Raw genomic sequence first — 23,571 nt, 5'->3', positions numbered from 1 at the left:
GTCCAGGGCTTGGCACAGCAGGGTGATCTCTGAAGTTTGCAGAGGATAAGTGTGGAACAGAGCGCAGTAAGCAGCAACGCAGAATCAACTAACTGTGGGTTGTTTACGGTCCGACGCTGCACTGTGGTCTGAGCCAGGTTTTTGGAGAGAGAGATGAGTTGTTTGATGTTGACCACACCCCACTGTGGGTGAAAGCACTCAGGTGATCAGCTGCTCCCCTGCATCAGCCAACACCTCACACACCAGAAGCACACACCCATCTACAGAGAGAGAAAGGAGGAGGGACCAGAGACAAATGGGCCAGCCACTAGCTGGAGCCAGAGGTAGAGGGCGGGACACATTCATTTTGCTGTTTGGGTCATTAATACATTTCTGTTGGTTCAAGTTCTACTTTGAAAGTCAATTTTGTGCATTTAATGAGGCGGCCATATTGAAAACTGGAAGCCATCTTGGATTTTTAGCTTGATAATGTATTTTTCCAACAAAATACATCCTGAGCATCATTTATGCCAAATTTGGTGCTTGTATCAAAACGTGAAAGATTCTTAAGGAAAATTGTCTTAATCTGCATCAATAATTTATGTCCAGTAATTTAGTTCAGCTTGAGAAATAAAGTTTATTCATGGTGAGCTGAGTTTCATTCCACTTTGCTTGATATTTCTCTTTGAAAAAGATGGCTGAAGTTCATCGACCCGAGCTGTTTGATTTCCACGGAGTGTCACTGACTCAGTACTTCACAGAGAACTGGGAGAACGTTCAAAACTTTCAGGCCAGACCGGATGATATCCTCATCGCCACATATCCTAAAGCAGGTCAGTCCTGAAACCTGAGTCACTGCATGACATCTCATAGAAATGTGTTTGTACAGGTGAGAGGATGAGAAAATATACGTATGTAACTTTAACTTACAGTATGTAACTTCGTGTAACCAATTAAAATTCTGATTGACAGTATTGGGACATCTTTTGAGAGCCATTGCTTTTTTCTTTCTTTTTTAAAATTCTCTGAAGAGTTCAGACTTAGCTGAGTCATCAATTAAGTCAAAAGTTGGCGTTGAGGTGTGATTACACTATGTCACCGAGATTAAACAAAACACACCACTGCAGGTGTGTCTTGGATGATTAATGGGCTGTGAGATATGCTAGTTCATTTTAATGAAGAGTCAACTGAATGATTATTCCAACCGGTGTAAAATATTGATGGCTCAAAAAATGTGTGTCGAGCTGAAGAGATGATCTTCTCTCCTCGTCTTGCTTTCTGCAGGTGTGAATCTGTTGGATGTCAAACTTACGACTTGGTGCTGTTAAGTGAGAGTGTTAGGCTGAGTGCGTGACAGCAAATGTTTTCATTTTGGTAAAATCTCTCTCTCTCCTCTCTCTCTCTCCTCTCTCTCCTCTCTCCCTCTCTCTCTCTCTCTCTCTCTGTCTCTCTCTCTCTGTAGGCACTACATGGGTTTCCAACATCCTTGATTTGCTTTACTTTGGTCAGAGAGAGAAACCCATCCCGATTTATGAGAGAGTACCTTTCATGGATGTTTTTCACCCAGAAATCGGTGCAGGTTGGCGAACATAATAAACAGGTTTTATTCAAATAGTGAAGCCAAACTAACCTGACACAAGGCTTGTGTTCATTAAAAAAAAAAAAAAAACTCTATCTTTGCCATATCACGTTTCTTTTAGTTATCACAGTAAATCAAAATGTATTTCACCACAAAATGGGTTTTGTTGATGCTTTTTGTTTGTTCACTCAGGAACAGATTGGGCGGACAAGCTGCCCACCTCCCCTCGACTCATTAAAACTCATCTTCCTGTCCAGCTCGTGCCAAAGTCATTTTGGAACAAAAATGCAGGGTATGATGTTGTGTTGTGTGTGATGTTTGTTATATCTTGGTACAATCACAACATGCTGAGTTCACAGAAGACGCAGACTTTTTAAAGATAAAGTAAAATTGCAAGGTGATTTTGTTCTCCTTTTTCTTTCCAATGTCTCAGTGTCTCTTTCTTTGTGTTGTCACTTGCAAATACAACAACCACACTGAAACCATAGGTTCTCAGAGTGTGTTAGGATGTGCCTCTTTCACACAGCTTCATTGGAACTGAGTCCTTCACTCCCCCACTCTCATGCTGCATGTAGTAATTTATGGTTTGGTGCTGGATTTCTGGATCATATTCATTTTATAAAATATAATTACCAGAATATTTCAGACTCAGAGGCAATGTGAAAAACTCTTCCTGGCCTGGTCAAATGCATTTCATCTGAAATCTGGTAGAACTTCTGATATAATCTACAACTGCATGAAAGATATAGTCTCCTTTACAGCTATAAGAAATGCAGAGAAATGAATGAGTGTCTCAATATAATATATAATAGATGAAACTCTCCATTACCTTGACCCACATTTTCTTTTTTGTTTTTGCTGCTGCTTCACCCCCATGTAACTCTTTGCACCCATCAGACGAGACCTGAGCAGTGTATAATCACACATGCACAACTTAAAAAAAAACTTGTTAGACTCAAACATACGTCTTTGAACAGCAGAAGAAAAATGAAGAAAACTTACACACAAGAAAACATGCAAACTCCTCATAGAAAGGCTCCTGCTAGTCCTTAAACTGGGGAACTCTTGATGAGGTGAGACTGCTAACCAGACTGAACGGGTCAAGTCATTCTCAAATCCCTTTTATGCTGATTTCTGTGAACATCCTGTGTTGTGTCAGACAAACTATGTCCGGTCGAAGTTTTGTTCTGCTATAGACCTTCTTTTCTACTATTTCGATTAACTTTGATTGTTCATTGTGTTTTTCTTTCTTTTTTTTTTTTTTTTTTTTTGAAAAAAAAAATCTAGATAGTCTACGTTGCCCGCAATGCAAAAGACAATGTTGTGTCTTTCTTCCACTTTGATCGCATGAACATGGATCAACCAGAACCTGGAGATTGGAGCAGCTACCTTGAGAGATTCAAGCAAGGAAAGGGTATGTATTAAATATGAACATTAGGTTAATGTCACAAAGCATCACACTGATACTACATACTGCTAATACAGTAAAATACTTCAATGTATTATTCTGTGGTCTCAGTATTGTATGGATCCTGGTACGATCATGTGAGCAACTGGTGGAAGAAGAAACAGACTTATTCAAATTTGCACTACATGTTCTTTGAAGACATGGTTGAGGTAACTGAGCTGTTTGTTTTTCTATCCTTGTTTTGACTGGTTCCCTACATCCAACATGTTGTCATGAATCAATGACAACATTGAACCATGTGCTTTCAGGACACCGGACAAGAAATAGACAAACTCTGCTCCTTTCTTGGTTTGACTCCTTCAGTAGAGGAAAAGACGAGAATCGTAGGAGAAGTTCATTTTGACAAAATGAAGAACGACAAGATGGCTAACTACTCAACAATCTCTGTCTTTGATTTCAAAATTTCTCCCTTCATGAGAAAAGGTATGATTAATTACAATCAGGTACATGAAATTCAGCAGCACAAAGACCTGACTGAGTCTCTGTCGTTCTGCAGGAAAAGTGGGTGACTGGAAGAATCACTTCACTGTGGCTCAGAATGAAGAGTTTGATGAAGATTACAAGACAAAGATGAAGGATCCCACTCTCCAATTTCGTACTGAAATTTGAAAAGAACCAGAAGTTTAGATGTTCAATGACTGACAGCATGAGGCACTACATGAAACACAAATGAACACATGAAATCAAAAGACTTTTCATGTGTTATAAATAAAGTTTCTGATTTGACAGGATAGATTTACGTCACATCTTGATTGTGGGTGTGGATGATCTGTGATCCAATCCAGTCCCAGAAAGGAGGGCATCTGACACAAACACCAGGCAAATCCATGATGCAAGCTGCTGTGACGACTCCTGTATCTTGTTTGTATTGCTCTATGAGCACTTCTGTTTTATGGACTTCCTTTTGTCAAACAACACTTGGTCACCCCTGGACAAGAATAAACTGCCAAAGAAAGGCTGTGTCTGAGTCATGCAATTGAGTTTTCTGTATGATTCCTGACACTCTTGGTAATTTTCTCAGTGACAAAATGAGCGTGACAAGTGTGTCAGCATGTTGAAGCTGGTACACCATCAGCCCTGCAGCTTTGGGTGAAGAGCACAATAACTTCTATTACATTTTTAGGGACACTGCTATTGATTTCAGACAGCTCAAAAATTGTTTAAAGAGTCGTTAAATATGTGGGCAACGTTGACTTAATCCGTCATCCATCTTTAAGTGTCTGCACCACCTTATCCAATTACAGGGGCGCTGAAGCCAATCTTAGGTGATGATAGCCAACGATACATCCTGGAAAGACTGCTGGTCCATCAAACTCACACAGCTGCTCACAGTCACATGTATGGATATTTTATCTTTGGAGTGTGGAATGAATCACCAACTCAGACACAGAAAGAACATGGAAACTCCACACTGAACAGCCTGGTTGGATCCACAACTGAGAGAGCTAAACCACACCAGTTATCAACTATTCTGTTCATGCAGTATTTCCAGTAAGTGAACAGTTGCAGTGTCATCAATCTGACTGGTCAGGGAATGTGAAGAGGAAGAGAGGAGTGGCAGACTTTTTAGATTTCATCTGGAAGTGATACTCTTATGAAACAAAAGGGGAACAGATTAAAGTACTTGTTGCACGGAAGACTCTTGAATAATAGAAGAAAGAAATCTGATGCCAACAATGATGCTTTCAACCTTGCTATCACTGTGTGATATGATAACAGTTAATATTATTCATTTTGGTTGGCAATGTGTCTTCTGTTTCGTCACAACTCGACAAGAATATGCCAAATTCTTCGAGACTGAGCTTAATTCTTGCAATTACAGCGTCACGACTTCCTGGCTGGCAGGTGATGTGACAGATCGACATGTTCTCAACAGCTTTAACCACACACAAAAAAATTGTTGGGTTATTTTTGCAACCCAACGGCGGCGTTGAGACTGTTGGTTAGTGTAATTAGGTTGTTTTCATTAAATTGGGTCATCTAATAACCCAGATTGCTGGGTTATTGTAGTTGGCAGTTGAGTTATTTGCTGTTGGGTTGTAGTTTCCGTTATAATGTATTGGGTTATTTTGGACTACCCAACATGTTGGGTTGATGCTCGTGCATGCGCGACCACCAGTAGGTTACCCCCACTCATTCGACCCCCCACAACTGCCCCACAGAAGAAGAAGCCCTCAAATATCTTTGCAGTCAGAACCAACATGGTGGAATTCCTTGACCAGGCAAAAACACTGAAATCGTGCCCCTACGTCCTCCTGCTGGACAGCGGGATGCAGTGTTCTCTGGCGTTTTCTGTCATCTCGGGAGGACGGTTGAGGCCGAAACAGTTCTTTCAGTGGTGGGCACCTGTTTCAAAAGTTTTTTGGCAATTCCTCCAGACTGTGGTTTTTGAAATGGAGGAAACCATTTGGCCAGCAGTCGGCTTTCTCAGGAGCCAGCTCCAATCACTGGCCTGCAGTCAGGCCAGGACACCCAGTTTCTCCCGTAGATATAGTTCCTGCACATGTGTTTAGATAGTTTTAATGTTTTTGTTCTGAAAAGATTAAGTCATTGTTTCCCGTTGTAAAATACAATTACAAAAGTGTGTTCATTCAAATATTTTGTATTCTGTACCTTTTATATGTTGGTAATTATTCTTACAAAATGTTTTGAAATAGTTTATATTGTAGCAGCCGTGGGTTGGGCGCCGCAAGGCATCATGGGAGGGGATTGTTCGGGCCGTTTCAGGCCGTGTTTTGTGTTTAATCGTGTTTGTTTGTTTGTGCTCCCTTTAGTTATGGTTGTGTTTGGTGTTTGTTTTTTTGTGTTTTCTGTTGCCACTTTTCCGTTTTTTTTTGTGTTAAGTTTTGTTTACGTCCTGTCAGACCAGGAGTGAGAGGGGTCACCCGGGAGTGGCCTGGGGTTTCGTCAGTACCAGATAGCATAGTCGTTGTAACCGTTAAAGCTGTGGCATGATGAAGTCTAAAGGCTTGGTGTTGCTCTGCCTCAAATTGCCACTCCATTGTTCCAATATGCTTAGTTTCTAAAAACAATTCTGTAAATCACTGTCCAGTATTCATGACACATAGCTTGTTACTCAAAATATTTTTTAATTTGTGAATGTTGAATAAATAATTTTCTCAATTTTTTGTGTCAAAATATATTTAATCAATAAATAATGACCATAACAATATAATATAATTAATAATTAGAAATTAACAACCCAACTGATTGAGTAAAAACAACCCAACAACAGTGTAGTCAACTTGAGCCTGTGGTTGGGTTATTTGAACCCAAATAACCCAACTGTTGGTTTAAGGAAACAAATCTAACTTATTGGGTCAAAATAACGCAGCATGTGTTCTGTCCAACATTTAACCAGTGTTGGATTAAAAAATAACCCATATTGGGTTGTTTTCAACCCAACTTTTTTAGTGTGCAGTGCCCAAAGATCTCTTTCCTTCTTTTCTGTATTTACAACAAGTGTTTTGACAGTTTTAGACTCTTCAAAAAAGTATCTTTAGGTTTTTAACTGCATAGTTTCTTTTTCTATATCAAGGTGCAGAAACTGTCCAGTAAAACAATCTACACCCTAAAAAATAAATGGTAAAAAACAACCCAAATTGGTTTATTTTTTGACCCAACTTGGTCCAATATTGGACCAGCCCAACAGTAGTTATTTTTACCCAACAAAATGGTCTTTTTAACCCAACAGACGGGTTCACAAATTTAATCCAATCGCTGGGTCAGATCAATTTCAGCCCTGAGTTGATTCTACCGTATGACTGGGTTGAACACTGTGCTCATATTTAACCCAAATGGTGCATCAAATTAATGTCAGCCCTGGGTCAATTTTACCATATATACTGGCTGAATGTGCCCACATTCTGTCACGCCCTGTGACCCTGCGACTTCGTGGAGGTGCTGGGGTCCTGTTCTGTGTTTGTCTGCCCTCTTGTTCTCCTGCCTGGTCTGTCTCGTTACTCCCTAATGTGCCTCACCTGCCCTGCCATGTATTTAAGTCCCGTGCTCCTGGTGTGTCTTGTCGGCTCCTTGTGGGTCTGTCTGTGTGCCTCCATGTCCCTGCCTGCACCTCCGCTCCGTTTGCCTTTTTGTTCCTGAGTTCCCGATTTGCCTTGAGTTCTGGATTCCTTTATTTTGGACAATAAACACTTTTGTACCCCGCCTGGCTGCCTGTGCCTGGGTCCTTCCCCCCCCCGCACCTGTGACAAATTCTGGGTCAAATTAATTACAATTCTGGGTTAATTCAACTACACACATTGGTTTAATCTTCCAAAAAAAAAATGTTGATTCATCCATCCATTTTCTATGCCGTTTCTCCTTTGCAGGGTCCCAGCTGCTGCGGGCGAGGGGGTCGGGGTCACCCTGGACAGGTCGCCAGTCTGTCACAGGGCTAGCACATATAGACAAACAACCATGCACACTCACACCTAGGGGCAGTTTAAGGTGACCAATTAACCCGACATGCATGTTTTTGGTCCGTGGGAGGAAGCAGAGGGAACCCGTGCACACACTGGGAGAACATGCAAACTCCACACAGAAAGGCCCCGAGTCCCAGCCAGTACTTGAACCGAAGACCTTCTTGTTGTAAGGCGTTACCCACTGCGTCACCGTGCGGCCATGTTGATTCAAAGATAAATTCAATTAATACTAAATGCATCTCTGTAAACAGCTAATTTTCAAACCCTTTTAAAATCCAATCGATACTTTGTCATGCAAATGATACAATGCGCAATGACACACTTGTAAACAATGTTTAAAGTATTTATTTTGAATTTCTTCGGACACGTTGACAACCCAACAGTGGTCAAAACAACCCATGTGCTGAGTTTAAAAATCTATGTTGGGTCTGATGGACTGTCACCCAACACATGAGTTGCAATAAATGACTCCAAATGCATTATAATGGGCCCAAATTGGGTTACTGATTTCTTAATCCAGCGATTGGTTTAATAAAATAACCCAACATTTTTTAGTGTGTAAAGTCTGTTATGAGCTGATAATAATGTTTAGTTCAGTCCAGTCTGTTTAGTTGTTCATATATTCTGCATGTTTTCACTCTATTTTGCTGTTGTTTTCTTTTCATGGATTCATGCACTCGAGGAGTGCTGTTTGATTTCCATGGAGTCTCAATGACCCATTACTTCACAGACAACTGGTTCAAAACTTTCAGGCCAGACTGGGTGATATCCAGGTTGCCACATATCCTAAAGCAGGTCAGTCATGAAACCAGTTACTGCATGATGGTTTATGAAAATGTGTGTGCATGGGTGAGTGGTTGAGATAAGATATGTTGTATAAGTGTAAGATTATGCAACTTTGTGGGACCAAATAAAAAGTTGTTTTAAATGTTTTTGAAAAGCAAGAAGGTTTACAGTTTTATGTTGAATTTGACATGAGGTTAATGAATTCTCAGAGTTATCAGTTAAAAAAGCATAACATGCTCTACTGGACTAACAGAGAGAGAGGCGAGGAAAGAAAGGGAGGAGTCTGAGTTTGACATAAACTCTCGTAATGCATTTATGGTTCGTCACAACAACGTACATTGAACAACTGTCACTTTGTTTGATATTTCTCGATGAACAAGATGGATGCAATTCCTCGACCAGAGCTGTTTGACTTCCACGGAGTCTCAATGATCAACATTTTCACAGAGAACTGGGAGAACATTCAAAATTTTCAGGCCAGACCGGATGATATCCTCATCGCCACATATCCTAAAGCAGGTCAGTCCTGAAACCTGAGTCACTGCATGACATCTCATACAAAAAGTTTTTTTTTTTTTTTTTTTTTTAAATTCATTTATAGAGTAGTCCCTTGAGATGCGCCATCTCGTTTTCAAGGGGTTCCTCTGTAATAAATGACAATTAACATAAAAAGCATGGCATAACTAGAATTTGGCATTCAGAGAGCGCAGACCTCAGCCACAGGTGAAATCAGTGACCAACAACAATAAGAACACCATATATAAATATCAGTAAACAGATGTAAACAAACCCTGTCCAGTGTTTCCTGCAGGATAACAGTTTTGCCACGGAGGAATGTGTGGCGGTCCGGGGGGGGGACTGACGACGAGCGTTGCCAAGAGTTGCCGAACCGGGGGGGGGGGGGGGGGGGGGGCACAACTGCTAATTAGCTGCAAACGCGGCGCTACTTTTTTTTTTTTCCCTGTCCGTTGTCCAGGCGCTGCAGAATTTAGCGCGGGCAGGGCGCCCGGACTGAAAAGGTCTGGTGGAAACCCTGCCTGCCATCAATTTAATAGTACTGAGGCCCTCTGTTGGATAAATACAGTACTACACTGGTCAAATGAAAGTCGTCACGCTAACGTAACTCAGCAATAAAAAAACAACACAAGGACAGACATGCAGAGACGCATAACAAAGGAAACGAACAGTCCAACATATGGTGAAATCACTTACAGACGAAGCTCTGATCAAGTTTTGAAGAGAAGCCAACTTGTGGCGATTTTTTCGTGCTGCTGCGCGACTGTTCCGTCTGTGAAACAGGTCCGACTAGGAACTAAAACTAAAGTTCTGCTGGACGGTACACCCTATCGGTCAATGATAAAGAATCCTTTAAAAAATTCATGATGATCCGGATCATCACCAAAATTTAATCAATTCTAAGTTAGCCCAAGACCCACCTTTCCACAAAGTTTCATTGCAATCCGTCCATTACTTTTTCCGTGATCTTGCTAACAAACCAACCAACCAACCAACCAACCAACCAACAACCGACATGATAACATAGGTAGGTAATAGGAGGTAATAAAGGGCAAAACATAATACAATGCATTAGTAAGAAAAACTAAACAGAACTAAAAATACAAAACACAATAATGATCATAACACAACCACACACACACACACAAACACACACACACACACACACACACACACACACACACACACACACACACACACACACACACACACACACACACACACACACACACCTGTCGTGAATCAGCCAACTCCCCTGCCACTATCTGAAAAGGAAAACCGAAAAGCAACATAATTAATGGTTTTTTACTTCATTTTAATTTGAAAATTGACCGGATTCTCTCATATTTTCCGTTCCCGACTTCCTGTGTGGTGCGATCTGCTCTGTCCAGCTTTACAAGTGGTGGTCCATGGCGCGCGCGGCTCGCGGAGAAAATAGAGAGGAGCGGAGCGGCCGCGGTCCACGGCGCGAGTTGCTGCGCATGCGGCGCTGTCCCGCACCTCTTGTATGAACTGTCGAATAGGTTAACAGGGGCGCCGATCTGACAGTCGGTGCGCGGCGCTTCTCACTTCCGCGTCGAAAGCGGTGCGTCTTGTGTGAACCAGGCGTTTGTCACCCCCTGTCGGCGGGCCCGCCCAACCATGTGAAAGACTCCCTATCTCTCAATGACAAAGAATCCTTTAAAAAATTCCTGGATCCAGACAGTGATCCGGATCATCACCAAAATTTAATCAATTCTAAGTTCGCCCAAGACCCACCTTTCCACAAAGTTTCATTGCAATCCGTCAATTACTTTTTCCGTGATCTTGCTAACAATCCAACCAACCAACCAACCAACAAACCAACCAACAAACCAACCAACAAACCAACAAGCCGACATGATTACATAACCTCCTGGTGGAGGTAATAAACTGTAACCAATAGGGGTGTAACGATACACAAAAATCTCGGTTCGATACGTACCTCGGTTCTGAGGTCACAGTTCGGTTCGGTTTCGATACAGTAGGGAACAAAATGCAAAACCTAAATGTTCTTGTTGTTGTCCATGCTTCCCATGTCCGCTTGTCTGTGTCCGCTTTGCGGCACATCACCGATGCGAACGCTCTTCTCTCCTGCTACATTTGGGCTCAGCTGTGTACGTTCCATGCAGGCGCACTGATCCACGCATCCTCAAGAAGCTTTTCTGGCTCTCTAGACTGTTTATCTGCTCCTTTATTTCAGATTATTTATAGGAAATGAGGCACATACATTGTCAGTACGTTATCATTTAGTATCAGAGTTTATTTAGCCTTTTTTTTTTCTGTTTCTGAATCTCGGGGCGGCGCCCGAGCGATTAGATACTTACACTCAGGGTGCGAACTATGGGGGGGCCAGGGGGGTCTCAGCCCCCTTTGATGAGACATGAGCCCCCCTGAAAACATGATTTGTGAAATTTTGGGGGGGCCCTAAATATTGGAAAAATGCTGTTTCCCCCATGTAATTCCTTTAATTTATTATTATTGATTTTGTATGATCATAATCGTGGATTATATGCAGAATTAGGCCAATTTTAGTGGATGATTTGCGCATCACTATTTCACTTTAATAAAGATGCCGACCTTCATGCAGTACTTGTCCTCACCATTGAAGCGTGGGGGCGCTATGCCTTAAGCGTCACTTAAAGCAGACATATTCCCTCCGAGGCACGCGCATCCCCCCCAATAAGTGAGCCCCCCCGACCACCGCGGTGTAGTTCGCACACTGCTTTTTCTTCTGTGACAGACCTTCTCCTCCCTCCTGACAGAGTCTGCTCTCTCCGTCCACCAGCTTTTCTCTGAGTTTCTTCAGACAGAGTTGCAGCCTGTTCACTTCACAGACTCACTTTTCAAAGTTAGCGTCTGTCATGGTTTGTGACGTCCGTGGACAGAAATTCATGACATTACGTCCCAGGGACCAATGCACCACGCGGACATGTGAAGCATGGACGAAGCTGCTAGCAGTAGCAATCATGGCTGCAGGTGTAGCTGCACATGCTAGCGGCAGAACGTAAACACACACAACATCCGGCCTGTGAGCCGGGGGAAAAAAAAAACAAACTCTGGCCCGTGAACTCACCCGTGCACAGTCCTGTACCGAACCGAACGGCCCGTACCGAAACGGTTCAATACAAATACATGTATTGTTACACCCCTAGTAACCAATGACACTGTCTTCTCTGAGAAGGAGCAAGCCCTGACAGCTGCTCATACAGCTCACAGTGGTGGGTCAGATAACAACAACATCTAAAGTGTGTAAATAGGTTTGAGTCATGTTTAAATACACAATATCTGCATAGTCCAACATGGGAAGCAGGAATTGCGTAACTAATCTTTTCCTAAGTTGAAGAGATGACCTTCCCTCCTTGTCTTGCTCTCTGCAGATGTGAACCTGTTGGGTGTCACACATACGACTTTGCGACTTTGTGCTGTTAAGTGCTGCAATACAGTAGCTTCATGTATTGATTTTGTGAAAGTAAATATTTTTCATTTTGGTTAATGTTGAATTCTTGAAAATGTTGCATTTAAGCCTAACCTGAAATGATCTCTCTCTCTCTCCCTCTCTCTCTCTCTCTCTCTCTCTCTAGGCACTACATGGGTTTCCAACATCCTTGATTTACTTTACTTTGGTCAGAGAGAGAAACCCATCCCGATTTATGAGAGAGTCCCTTTCCTGGAGATTTTTCATCCAGCAATCGGTTCAGGTTGACGAACATAATAAACAGGTTTTATACAAAGTTGTATTGGTATAATAATAACAACAATAATTATGATATTGATGATGATGATAATAATAATAATAATAATAAAACTTTGCTGAAAGCGCAATGGGCTATATGCACAGCTCCATTACTTCCTGAAGTTCAGACAGCACCTTTATTTCCTGTGTTTCATGATAGGATGAACTGATTAATCCAGGTGTGTCTGGCCATTTAATGAGGTCAGACACACCTGGATTAATCAGTTCATCCTATCATGAAACACAGGAAATAAAGGTGCTGTCTGAACTTCAGGAAGTAATGGAGCTGTGCATATAGCCCATTCACTTTTTTTTAATCACAGTAAAACCTTTGTTTTACATCAAAGAAAAGTAAGTGTGTTTTGTTGATGCTTCTTTATTTCTTCACACAGGAGTAGATTTGGCGGACAAGCTGCCCACCTCCCCTCGACTCATTAAAACTCATCTTCCTGTCCAGTTTGTGCCAAAGTCCTTTTGGGAGCAAAAATCCAGGGTATGATGTTTTGTGTGTTGTTTGTATCTCAGTAAGATCACAACATGCTAAGTTCACAGATCACTGATTTTTTAAGATAAAGTCGAATCCCAACAGGATGTTCTCCTTCACCTGGTGCCCTATCTCCTGGTGGGGGCCTCCTGGTTGGTGCCTTCCCTCTGGTGGCCTCTGTGCTGGGGGTGTGGCCCTGCCTGGGACCCCCTTGGGTCCATACATGCCCAGTGGACAAACCACAAACACACTCATACTCTCTGTCTTTGCTGTGTTTCATCTCCTCTCTGACACTGCTCATCAGAGCGGTCCTCGTCATCACCTGAAATGACGATAGCAAGCAAGCAAGGTTAATGTGTTCTCTGGCAAATGCCAACCGCCCTGCATGGTGTTGGACTCTAAGTACAAGCCTCATGTGGATGTTGGGCCCTCATACCAACCTCAGGCAGTCTGTTTCTGATAGTTTGAGCAGAAACATGTATATTGGTGGCCTACTGGAAGTCAATTTTCAGAGCTCTAACAGTGTTCCTCCTGTAATTCCTTGCCCAAAGGAGGAGGTGGCAGTCCTGCTGCTGGGTTGCTGCTGTCCTTCAGCCCCCTCCACGTCTCCTGGTGTACTGGTATCGCCCCCTTGCTCTGAATGCTGTGCTGACAGATCGAGCAAACTTTCCTGTCACAGCCTGCATTGATGTGCCATGCTGGTGGAGCTACACAACCTGAGCAACTGGCGTGGGTTGAAGACGCCACCTCATTTGCAGGCCCTCTGTGCTTTTCACACTGTGAATGTTTGTTGATGGTTAATGTGGGGGTTTTTGTGTGTGTGTGTGTGTGTGTGTTTTCTGTTTATCTAGATAATCTATGTTGCCCGGAATGCAAAAGACAATGTTGTGTCTTATTTCCATTTTGATCGCATGAACAACATTCAGCCAGAGCCTGGAGATTGGAGCAGCTACCTTCAGAGATTCAAGCAAGGAAAGAGTATGTATATATGAACATGAGGTTAATGTCACAAAGCATCATATTGTTATTACACACTGCTTACTCACAACTTCAATGTATTATTCTGTGGTGTCAGTGGTGTTTGGATCCTGGTACGATCATGTGAGCAACTGGTGGAAGAAGAAACAGACTTATTCAAATCTGCACTACATGTTCTTTGAAGACATGGTTGAGGTAACTCAGTTGTTTGTTTTTCAATCCTTGATTTGACTGGTTCCCTACATCCAACATGTACCTTGTTGTGAAGTTATGGCAACATTGAACCATGTGCTTTCAGGACACCGGACGAGAAATAGACAAACTCTGCTCCTTTCTTGGTTTGACTCCTTCAGTTGAGGAAAAGAAAAAAATTGTAGGGGAGGTTCATTTTGACAAAATGAAGAAGGATGAGATGGCTAACTACTCAACAGTCCCTGTGTTGAATTTTAAAATTTCTCCCTTCATGAGAAAAGGTATGATTAATTACAATCAGGTACATGAAATTCACCAGCACAAAGCTCTGACTGAGTCTCTGTGGTTCTGCAGGAAAAGTCGGTGACTGGAAGAATCACTTCACTGTGGCTCAGAATGAAGAGTTTGATGAAGACTACAAGACAAAGATGAAGGATCCCACTCTCCAACTTCGCTCTAAAATTTGAAAGGAACCAGATGTGTAGATGTTGAATGATTGACAGCATGAGGCACTCCTGAGTGCAGACATGCAGAATCAAGATCTTGCTTATTTGTCAGAATCAGAGCTGCGCAGCATGAAACACAAATGAACTTGAAATCAAAGGACTTTTCATGTATTATAGTGAATGTTTTTGATTTGAAAGTATAGATTTATGTCACATCTTGATTTTGAGTGTGGTGGATCTGGATTCCAGTCCAGTCCCAGAAAGGAGGGCATCTGACACAAACATCAGCCAAATCCATGATGCAAGTTGCTGTGACGACTCCTTGTATTCATGTTGTCTTTTCTGAAAAAAAAAGAAACAAAAGAACTACTACAGTGTTTGTTGACACTTGCTTTGATTGATGACACTTTTGACCATTTCTTCGGCATTGAAAATGTTGATGTAGAAGTTAAATTTGAGCTTTTCCAGCTCTCTTGTCTTCCAGTCGCATGTTTTCTTTTTGTCTATGGCTGCTGATCTACTTTTATTCCTGTAGCTGGTTTTATGTTTTCAGCAATCTTGCCTTTTTCTCCCCCTCATGTCTTGCTGTTCCTCTGTGCTCTCTCACCTTGATTCGTCTGAAATGCTGCGAGCTGTGCCTTATTAAATCCCCACTCCCAGCATGCACCATCCTCAGTCTTGTTAATTTGCCTCTTCATGTGTCATGTTTACTGCTCCCAAGTGTTTGTCACTTGTCATGCAGTTATTTCACCTTCCTGTCATTATTTACCTCAATCTTACAAAAACTCTTACCTGTTTAGGTGGATCTTGTTTGTCTTATTGTTTTCGTCCTTCAGTTTGATGGGCTCCCTTTTGTGTCCTGAAACCTGATGATTTTCTTGCTTGTAGCCCCCAAGGACCCTTGCCCCAGCACTGCGTGAGGGTAATCGCTGACCCTAAGTTGGGTCCCAGTTAGGTGGGATTGTCTCCAGTGTGCTGCTGCTCAGTACAGGATAAAGTTCTGTACATGATGGATAGATATATTTTATGATAATTTTGAGCCACAGTTATTGAAATACACATCCAATAAGTCATTTCTTTCATGCTCGGGTAGTTAAACTCACTGATAGTCAATTTTACCACATATACTGGCTGAATGTGTCCAAATTCTGGGTCAAATTAACTACAATTCTGTGTTAATTCAACTACACACATTGGTTTAATCTTCCAAAAAAAAATGTTGATTCATCCATCCATTTTCTATACCGTTTCTCCTTCGCAGGGTCCCAGCTGCTGCGGGCGAGGGGGGCGGGGTCACCCTGGAGAGGTCACCAGTCTGTCACAGGGCTAACGCATATAGACAAACAACCATGCACACTCACACCTAGGGGCAGTTTAAGGTGACCAATTAACCCGACATGCATGTTTTTGGTCCGTGGGAGGAAGCAGAGGGAACCCGTGCACACACTGGGAGAACATGCAAACTCCACACAGAAAGGTCCCGAGCCCCAGCCAGTACTTGAACCCAAGACCTTCTTGCTGTGAGGCAAGAGCACTACCCACTGCGTCACCGTGCGGCCATGTTGATTCAAAGATAAATTCAATTAATACTAAATGCATATCTTGTAAACAGCTAATTTTCAAACCCTTTTAAAATTCAATCGGTACTTTGTCATGCAAATGATACAATGCGCAATGACACACTTGTAAACAATGTTTAAAGTATTTATTTTGAATTTCTTCGGACGCGTTGACAACCCAATAGTGGTCAAAACCCATGTGCTGAGTTTAAAAATCTATGTTGGGTCTGATGGACTGTCACCCAACACATAAGTTGCAATAAATGACTCCAAATGCATTATAATGGGCCCAAATTGGGTTACCGATTTCTTAACCCAGCGATTGGTTTAATAAAATAACCCAACATTTTTTAGTGTGTAAAGTCTGTTATGTGCTGATAATAATGTTTAGTTCAGTCCAGTCTGTTTAGTTGTTCATATATTCTGCATGTTTTTACTCTATTTTGCTGTTGTTTTCTTTTCATGGATTCGTGCACTCGAGGAGTGCTGTTTGATTTCCATGGAGTCTCAATGACCCATTACTTCACAGACAACTGGTTCAAAACTTTCAGGCCAGACTGGATGATATCCAGGTTGCCACATATCCTAAAGCAGGTCAGTCATGAAACCAGTTACTGCATGATGGTTTATGAAAATGTGTGTGCATGGGTGAGTGGTTGAGATAAGATATGTTGTATAAGTGTAAGATTATGCAACTTTGTGGGACCAAATAAAAAGTTGTTTAAAAATGTTTTTGAAAAGCTAGAAGGTTTACAGTTTTATGTTGAATTTGACATGAGGTTAATGAATTCTCAGAGTTATCAGTTAAAAAAGCATAACATGCTCTACTGGACTAACAGAGAGAGAGGCGAGGAAAGAAAGGGAGGAGTTAGTTTGATATAAACTCTCGTAATGCATTTATGGTTCGTCCCAACAACGTAGACTGGACGACTGTCACTTTGTTTGATATTTCTCGGTGAAGAAGATGGATGCAATTCTTCGACCGAAGCTGTTTGACTTCCATGGAGTCTCAATGACCAAGTTTTTCACAGAGAACTGGGAGAACATTCAAAACTTTCAGGCCAGACCGGATGATATCCTCATCGCCACATATCCTAAAGCAGGTCAGTCCTGAAACCCGAGTCACTGCATGACATCTCATACAACAAGTGTGGGATTATGTAACTTTGTGGAATCAATAAAAAATCTGTTGTACTGTGTTGGGACACTTTTTGGGAAAGCTGGTTATGTTTTCTTTTTTAAAGTCAGAATAGTTCAGACTTGGTTTTAAATGATCAAGTATGGTGAAAGGTGAGAATAAGGTGTGGTTCCTCTATGATTAAGCAAAACGCACCACTGCAGTGGTGTGCCTTGGATGATTAATGGGCTGTAAGATATGCTGGATCCGTTTAATGAAGAGTCAACCGAATGATTATTTCAACCGGTGTAAAAAATTAATGGCTCACAAAATGCTTGTTGAGTTGAAGAGATGATCTTCTCCCCTTGTCTTGCTTTCTGCATATGTTACGGGTACCGGGCTGCGGCTCCCTCGGACAGTTATATGTTGGTGAAACAATAAAGTAGAAACGATGACACGGGAGCCGTGGCTTCTCCTTCGCCGGATCAAGCAGCTATATTTATTAAACATGTCATGCTATTTACTGATCAATCACATCGTCCATTTTCATAGGTAACCAGCAAATCACTGTTTCTTTTTATCTCTGAAGACATATTCACAATTTCACAAAACATGTGTTTCTCTTACCCCATGTCTTTTGCAAAATATAAACAAATCTGTCACATCTTTACAAGTCATTCTTCCAAAATCTACACCAAATAATATCATGGCAACACATGCACTTGATATACATCTCACTAAATACTGTAAAGTATACTCATGGACTTGTGCAAAACAGAATCATGTAAATAGAGACAACTTTCAAACTTTTTAACCAAATCATCTTTAAAACAACATGAATTTACTTCTTTTTAATGAGCATTTTATTATTTAACCTCTTTTTAACAGTTTCTTCAAAATGCACACCAACCAAACTTAATGAAATCATGTCATGGAGCCAATTAAATCACAAAAGCATTCTTTCACCAACAGAAATGAGTCGTGCTGCCCATACAAAGAAATATAAAGATATCTTTTAACAACAGGCAAACTCAAATAAACACAAAAATACATTCTCAAAAGTGGGCACACAGTGGTGGGCATTACAAATATGTGAATCTGTTGACTGTCAAACATGGGGCTTTGTGCTGTTAAGTGAGAGTGTTAATTGCAATACAGTAGCTTTGTGTACTGATTTTGTAAGAGCAAGTATTTTTCATTTCGGTTAATGTTGAATTCTAGAAAATGTTGGATTTAACAGCCTGACCTGAAATGATCTCTCTCTCTCTCTCTCTCTCTCTCTCTCTCTCTCTCTCTCTCTCTCTCTCTCTCTCTCTCTCTCTCTCTCTCACTAGGCACTACATGGGTTTCCAACATCTTGGATTTACTTTACTTTGGTCAGAGAGAGAAACCCATCCCGATTTATGAGAGAGTCCCTTTCCTGGAGATTTTTCATTCGGCAATGGGTTCAGGTTGACGAACATAACAAACAGGTTTTATACAAAGTTGTATTGGTATAACAACAACAACAACAACAACAACAATAATAATAATAATAATAATAATAATAATAATAATAATAATAATTATTATTATTATTATTATTATTATTATTATTATTATTATTATTATTATTATAAAACTTTGCAGAAATCACAATCCACGTTTTATAAATCACAGTAAAACCTTTGTTTTACATCAAAGAAAAGTAAGTGTGTTTTGTTGATGCTTCTTTATTTCTTCACACAGGAGTAGATTTGGCGGACAAGCTGCCCACCTCCCCTCGACTCATTAAAACTCATCTTCCTGTCCAGTTTGTGCCAAAGTCATTTTGGGAGCAAAAATCCAGGGTATGATGTTTTGTGTGTTGTTTGTATCTCAGTAAGATCACAACATGCTAAGTTCACAGATCACTGATTTTTTTTTAAGATAAAGCCGAATCCCAACAGGATGTTCTCCTTCACCTGATGCCCCTTCTCCTAAGTACAAGCCTCATGTGGATGTTGGGCCCTCATACCAACCTCAGGCAGTCTGTTTCTGATAGTTTGAGCAGAAACATGTATATTGGTGGCCTGCTGGACATCATTTTGCAGAGCTCTAACAGTGTTCCACCTGTAATTCCTTGCCCAAAGGAGGAGGTAGCAGTCCTGCTGCTGGGTTGCTGCTGTCCTTCAGTCCCCTCCACGTCTCCTGGTGTACTGGTATCTCCCCCTGGCTCTGGATGCTGTGCTGACAGACCTAGCAAACTTTCCTGTCACAGCCTGCATTGATGTGCCATGCTGGTGGAGCTACACAACCTGAGCAATCGGCGTGGGTTGAAGATGCCACCTCATGTAAAAGTGATCAAAACATCAACCAGAAAGGATGAGGGCCTGCAGAACCACTCCTTTATAGGGGTCGTCTTGCTAATTCCTTGTCTGTTCCATTCGCACGACAGCAGATGAAATGATTCACATTGCTTCCTAACTTCACAGGCTGACTTTACAGAAGTGTGACTGACTTGGAGTTACATTGTGTAGTTCAAGTGTTGTCCTTATTTTTTGAGCAGTGTATAATCACACACATGCACTTTTATTTACTAATGAGGATTTCTGTCTAAATCCTCTGGTGTTTTTGACAAACCACGTCCAGTTTAGGTTTTGTTCTATTTGCAGGCCCTCTGTGCTTTTCACACTGTGAAAGTTTGTTGATGGTTAATGTGGGGGATCTTTTTTGTGTGTTTTCTTTTTATCTAGATAGTCTACGTTGCCCGCAATGCAAAAGACAATGTTGTGTCTTATTTCCACTTTGATCGCATGAACAAGATTGAGCCAGAGCCTGGAGATTGGAGCAGCTACCTTCAGAGATTCAAGCAAGGAGAGAGTATGTATTACATATGAACATGAGGTTAATGTCACAAAGCGTCACGTTGATATTACACACTGCTTACTCGCGACTTTGATGTATCATTCTGTGGTGTCAGTGGTGTTTGGATCCTGGTACGATCATGTGAGCAACTGGTGGAAGAAGAAACAGACTTATTCAAATCTGCACTACATGTTCTTTGAAGACATGGTTGAGGTAACTGAGCTGTTTGTTTTTCTATCCTTGATTTGACTGGTTCCCTACATCCAACATGTTCCTTGTTCTGAAGTAGTGACAACATTGAACCATGTGCTTTCAGGACACCGGACGAGAAATAGACAAACTCTGCTCCTTTCTTGGTTTGACTCCTTCAGTCGAGGAAAAGACGAGAATCGTAGGAGAAGTTCATTTTGACAAAATGAAGAAGGATGACATGGCTAACTACTCAACAGTCCCTGTCTTGAATTTTAAAATTTCTCCCTTCATGAGAAAAGGTATGATTGGCTAAAACTGGATACAATGAAAATTACCAGCACAACAACCTGACTGAGTCTCTGTGGTTCTGCAGGAAAAGTGGGCGACTGGAAGAATCACTTCACTGTGGCTCAGAATGAAGAGTTTGATGAAGACTACAAGACAAAGATGAAGGATCCCACTCTCCAATTTCGCTCTAAAATTTGAAAGGAACCAGATGTGTAGATGTTGAATGATTGACAGCATGAGGCACTGCTGAGTGGAGAGATGCAGAATCAAGATCTTGCTTATTTGTCAGAATCAGAGCTGCGCAGCATGAAACACAAATGAACACATGAAATCAAAGGACTTTTCATGTATTATAGTGAATGTTTTTGATTTGAAAGTATAGATTTATGTCACATCTTGATTTTTGAGTGTGGCTGATTTGAGTTCCAGTCCAGTCCCAGAAAGGAGGGCATCTGACACAAACATCAGCCAAATCCATGATGCAAGTTGCTGTGACGACTCCTTGTATTCATGTTGTTGTCTTTTCTGGAAAAAAAAAGAAAGAAACAAAAGAACTACTACAGTGTTTGTTGACACTTGCTTTGATTGATGACACTATTGACAATTTCTTCGGCATTGAAAATGTTGATGTAGAAGTTAATTTGAGCTTTTCCAGCTCTCTTGTCTTCCAGTCGCATGTTTTCTTTTTGTCTATGGCTGCTGATCTACTTTTATTCCTGTAGCTGGTTTTATGTTTTCAGCAATCTAGCCTTTTTCTCCCCCTCGTGTCTTGCTGTTCCTCTGTGCTCTCTCATCTTGATTCGTCTGAATCAGAAGAATCAGAATCAGAATCAGAATAGCCTTTATTGTCATTGCAACAAGTTACCGAAGTTACAAGTTACAACGAAATTACTTGGGTTTTAAAGACGCCCAGGCAGCCAATTACGGCGCTCCGTCTTGAAAAAGAAACTGAGTTAAAGAAACTCAGACAGAAATTGGGGGAGGGCGGGAGGGTGATGGTAAAAAAAAAAGATACATCAGTTCAGATCACGGTTCCAAAAGGGAGTCGTGATTAGAAGTGAGAGACCAAAAAAAAGCCAACCTGCGCACAAACATTGCAAAAACACGTGAGACAAGTTGCTATCAGACCAACGGATCAGCGGTCGCAGCTATAACATCAGCGCAACACGTCATCACCACTAGTCGTCAGCAGAAATGTGTGGTGGAGACGTTGAGAGTGGGGGAGGGAGTGTGTGTGGCATGTATGTGGCATTTCAGTTCATCAGTCCGTGTATGTGTGTGTGTGGTTTGGCCCGCCTCCCCTTTGCGCTCCAACTCAGATGGTAGTTGCTGGGATGGCCTTGAACGAAGCAGTCCAAAGGTGATCTTGGGTTGCAGCTGAGAGTGAGAGAGGGAAGATAGAGAGAGCAATCAATGTGTCCTCCCTTGGACGTCTTTTGTGGTGGCGATCTTCTTAATCCTCCAGAGGATCAGGTCGCAGCACAAGCCAATCAGCAGCAGGGCGATCATCATATATCCGAAAAGGTAAACATCCACAATGTCCTTGACGGACAGGGGTGCCAGGCATGTGACACCCCTCCACTTCTCTCGGGCGTCCATCACATGCCCAGCATGCCGAGTCCCGTCCAGACAGGCAGGATCCCCCGCTCCTGTGCTCTTTGTTGGAAAACTCGTATCAATTGCGTAGAGAGACCAGCTGATCAATTCCATGGTTGATATTTGGTTTGTTCGAAACACCAAGTCAAGTGATTCCTCCAGTAAAACAGACGAGACAGAGAGCAGCAAGCGGAGACAATAGGGGGGGGAGAAGCAAGTAGGGAGCGACAGAAAAAGCGTCCGCCTCCTCCGAGAGCCAGCAAAGACATGTTTACTGCTCCCAAGTGTTTGTCACTTATCATGCAGGTATTTCACCCTCCTGTCATTATTTACCTCAATCTTACAAAAACTCTTACCTGTTTTGTTGGATCTTGTTTGTCTTATTGTTTTCGTCCTTCAGTTTGATGGGCTCCCTTTTGTGTCCTGAAACCTGATCACCTCTGAACCAATGGCGTGTGACCAAAATCACAAAACATACATTGTGAATCTCAGTACTCACAATAAAACTTGCAAATGAGAAATAAAAAAGAAATCATCAACTAAGTTAAACTCTTCAAATCAATTTTCAGGGGCGACAGTAGCTCAGTTGGTCTTATAACCGGAATGTTGGCGGTTCGATCCCCGCTTCCTCAGGCGTAAAACTGGCGTCCTTGGGCAAGACACTTCACCCACCTTGCCTAGTATGAAAGTTGTGAGAGTGAATGGTTGGTGGTGGTCGGAGGGGCCGATGGCGCAGATTGGCAGCCTTGCTTCCGTCAGTCTGCCCCAGGGCAGCTGTGGCTACAGTAGTAGCTTACCACCACCAAGTATGGTGTGAAAGGGTTGATGTGATATTGCAGTGTGAAGTGCTTTGGGCTCTGTCAAGCAGGGTAAAAAGCACTATACAAGTGTAGTCCATTTACCAATTTTCAGTTTCTTTGCTATTAATGCAGATCATGTGACTCAAACCTTCATCGCCGTTATTTCATGAGACAGAACATGGGTTCACATACTGGGTGGGCTTAATTGTTTGGAGTTTGCATGTTCTCCCCATGTAAGAAGTTACTCCATATTCGTTCCGCAGTCCAAAAACATGCATGTGAGGGTAATCGCTGACCCTAAGTTGGGTCCCAGTTAGGTGGGATTGGCTCCAGTGTGCTGCTGCTCAGTACAGGATAAAGTTCTATAGATGATGGATAGATATATTTTATGATAATTTTGAGCCACAGTTATTGAAATACACATCCAATAAGTCATTCCCTTCATGTTCTGGTAGTTAAATTCACTGATAGACATCAACTAATCACAGCACATCCTTTATTTTCTAGTATTTATGATTGGTTGCATGATAAACTTTGAAGGCAATGTTGGTTGTATAATGACATCAAATTCAATAACTCAATAACAGAAA

The 23,571-nt window shown here is 41.8% G+C and overlaps 3 protein-coding genes across 3 annotated transcripts; all 3 read left to right on the top strand.

Moving 5' to 3' along the window:
• Nucleotides 1–428: 428 nt before the first annotated feature.
• LOC115408536 (cytosolic sulfotransferase 3-like) lies at nucleotides 429–3,952 on the top strand. The gene is made up of 7 exons (XM_030119355.1): nucleotides 429–812; nucleotides 1,442–1,558; nucleotides 1,751–1,857; nucleotides 2,846–2,972; nucleotides 3,078–3,175; nucleotides 3,275–3,449; nucleotides 3,523–3,952. The coding sequence occupies exons 1-7, from the start codon at nucleotides 674–676 to the stop codon at nucleotides 3,633–3,635; spliced, it is 876 nt and encodes a 291-aa protein (XP_029975215.1). The 5' UTR covers nucleotides 429–673; the 3' UTR covers nucleotides 3,636–3,952.
• A 4,643-nt stretch (nucleotides 3,953–8,595) lies between these two features.
• LOC115408533 (cytosolic sulfotransferase 1-like) lies at nucleotides 8,596–14,624 on the top strand. Its single transcript, XM_030119352.1, has 7 exons — nucleotides 8,596–8,752; nucleotides 12,352–12,468; nucleotides 12,896–12,996; nucleotides 13,839–13,965; nucleotides 14,063–14,160; nucleotides 14,264–14,438; nucleotides 14,512–14,624. Exons 1-7 carry the CDS (start codon nucleotides 8,605–8,607, stop codon nucleotides 14,622–14,624), a joined length of 879 nt encoding a protein of 292 aa, XP_029975212.1. The 5' UTR covers nucleotides 8,596–8,604.
• A 2,499-nt stretch (nucleotides 14,625–17,123) lies between these two features.
• LOC115408535 (cytosolic sulfotransferase 1-like) lies at nucleotides 17,124–20,812 on the top strand. Its single transcript, XM_030119354.1, has 7 exons — nucleotides 17,124–17,265; nucleotides 18,614–18,730; nucleotides 19,008–19,108; nucleotides 19,994–20,120; nucleotides 20,221–20,318; nucleotides 20,422–20,596; nucleotides 20,671–20,812. Exons 1-7 carry the CDS (start codon nucleotides 17,127–17,129, stop codon nucleotides 20,781–20,783), a joined length of 870 nt encoding a protein of 289 aa, XP_029975214.1. The 5' UTR covers nucleotides 17,124–17,126; the 3' UTR covers nucleotides 20,784–20,812.
• The last annotated feature ends 2,759 nt before the right edge of the window (nucleotides 20,813–23,571 follow it).

This window comes from Salarias fasciatus, chromosome 20, assembly GCF_902148845.1.
Source record: "Salarias fasciatus chromosome 20, fSalaFa1.1, whole genome shotgun sequence".
Lineage (NCBI taxonomy): Eukaryota > Metazoa > Chordata > Actinopteri > Blenniiformes > Blenniidae > Salarias > Salarias fasciatus.
The sequence above is the reverse complement of the archived record's forward strand: the minus strand, read 5'-3'. Positions and strand labels throughout refer to the sequence as shown.

Bases quoted from the DNA above. Each gene is read 5' to 3' on its own strand.
- LOC115408536 (XM_030119355.1), top strand. From the start codon at position 674: ATGGCTGAAGTTCATCGACCCGAGCTGTTTGATTTCCACGGAGTGTCA. The intron at 813-1,441 runs GTCAGTCCTGAA...CTCTCTCTGTAG, and splicing joins CGCCACATATCCTAAAGCAG to GCACTACATGGGTTTCCAAC. The intron at 1,559-1,750 runs GTTGGCGAACAT...TTGTTCACTCAG, and splicing joins TCACCCAGAAATCGGTGCAG to GAACAGATTGGGCGGACAAG.
- LOC115408533 (XM_030119352.1), top strand. From the start codon at position 8,605: ATGAACAAGATGGATGCAATTCCTCGACCAGAGCTGTTTGACTTCCAC. The intron at 12,469-12,895 runs GTTGACGAACAT...TTCTTCACACAG, and splicing joins TCATCCAGCAATCGGTTCAG to GAGTAGATTTGGCGGACAAG. The intron at 12,997-13,838 runs GTATGATGTTTT...CTGTTTATCTAG, and splicing joins TTTGGGAGCAAAAATCCAGG to ATAATCTATGTTGCCCGGAA.
- LOC115408535 (XM_030119354.1), top strand. From the start codon at position 17,127: ATGGATGCAATTCTTCGACCGAAGCTGTTTGACTTCCATGGAGTCTCA. The intron at 19,109-19,993 runs GTATGATGTTTT...CTTTTTATCTAG, and splicing joins TTTGGGAGCAAAAATCCAGG to ATAGTCTACGTTGCCCGCAA. The intron at 20,121-20,220 runs GTATGTATTACA...CTGTGGTGTCAG, and splicing joins GAGATTCAAGCAAGGAGAGA to TGGTGTTTGGATCCTGGTAC.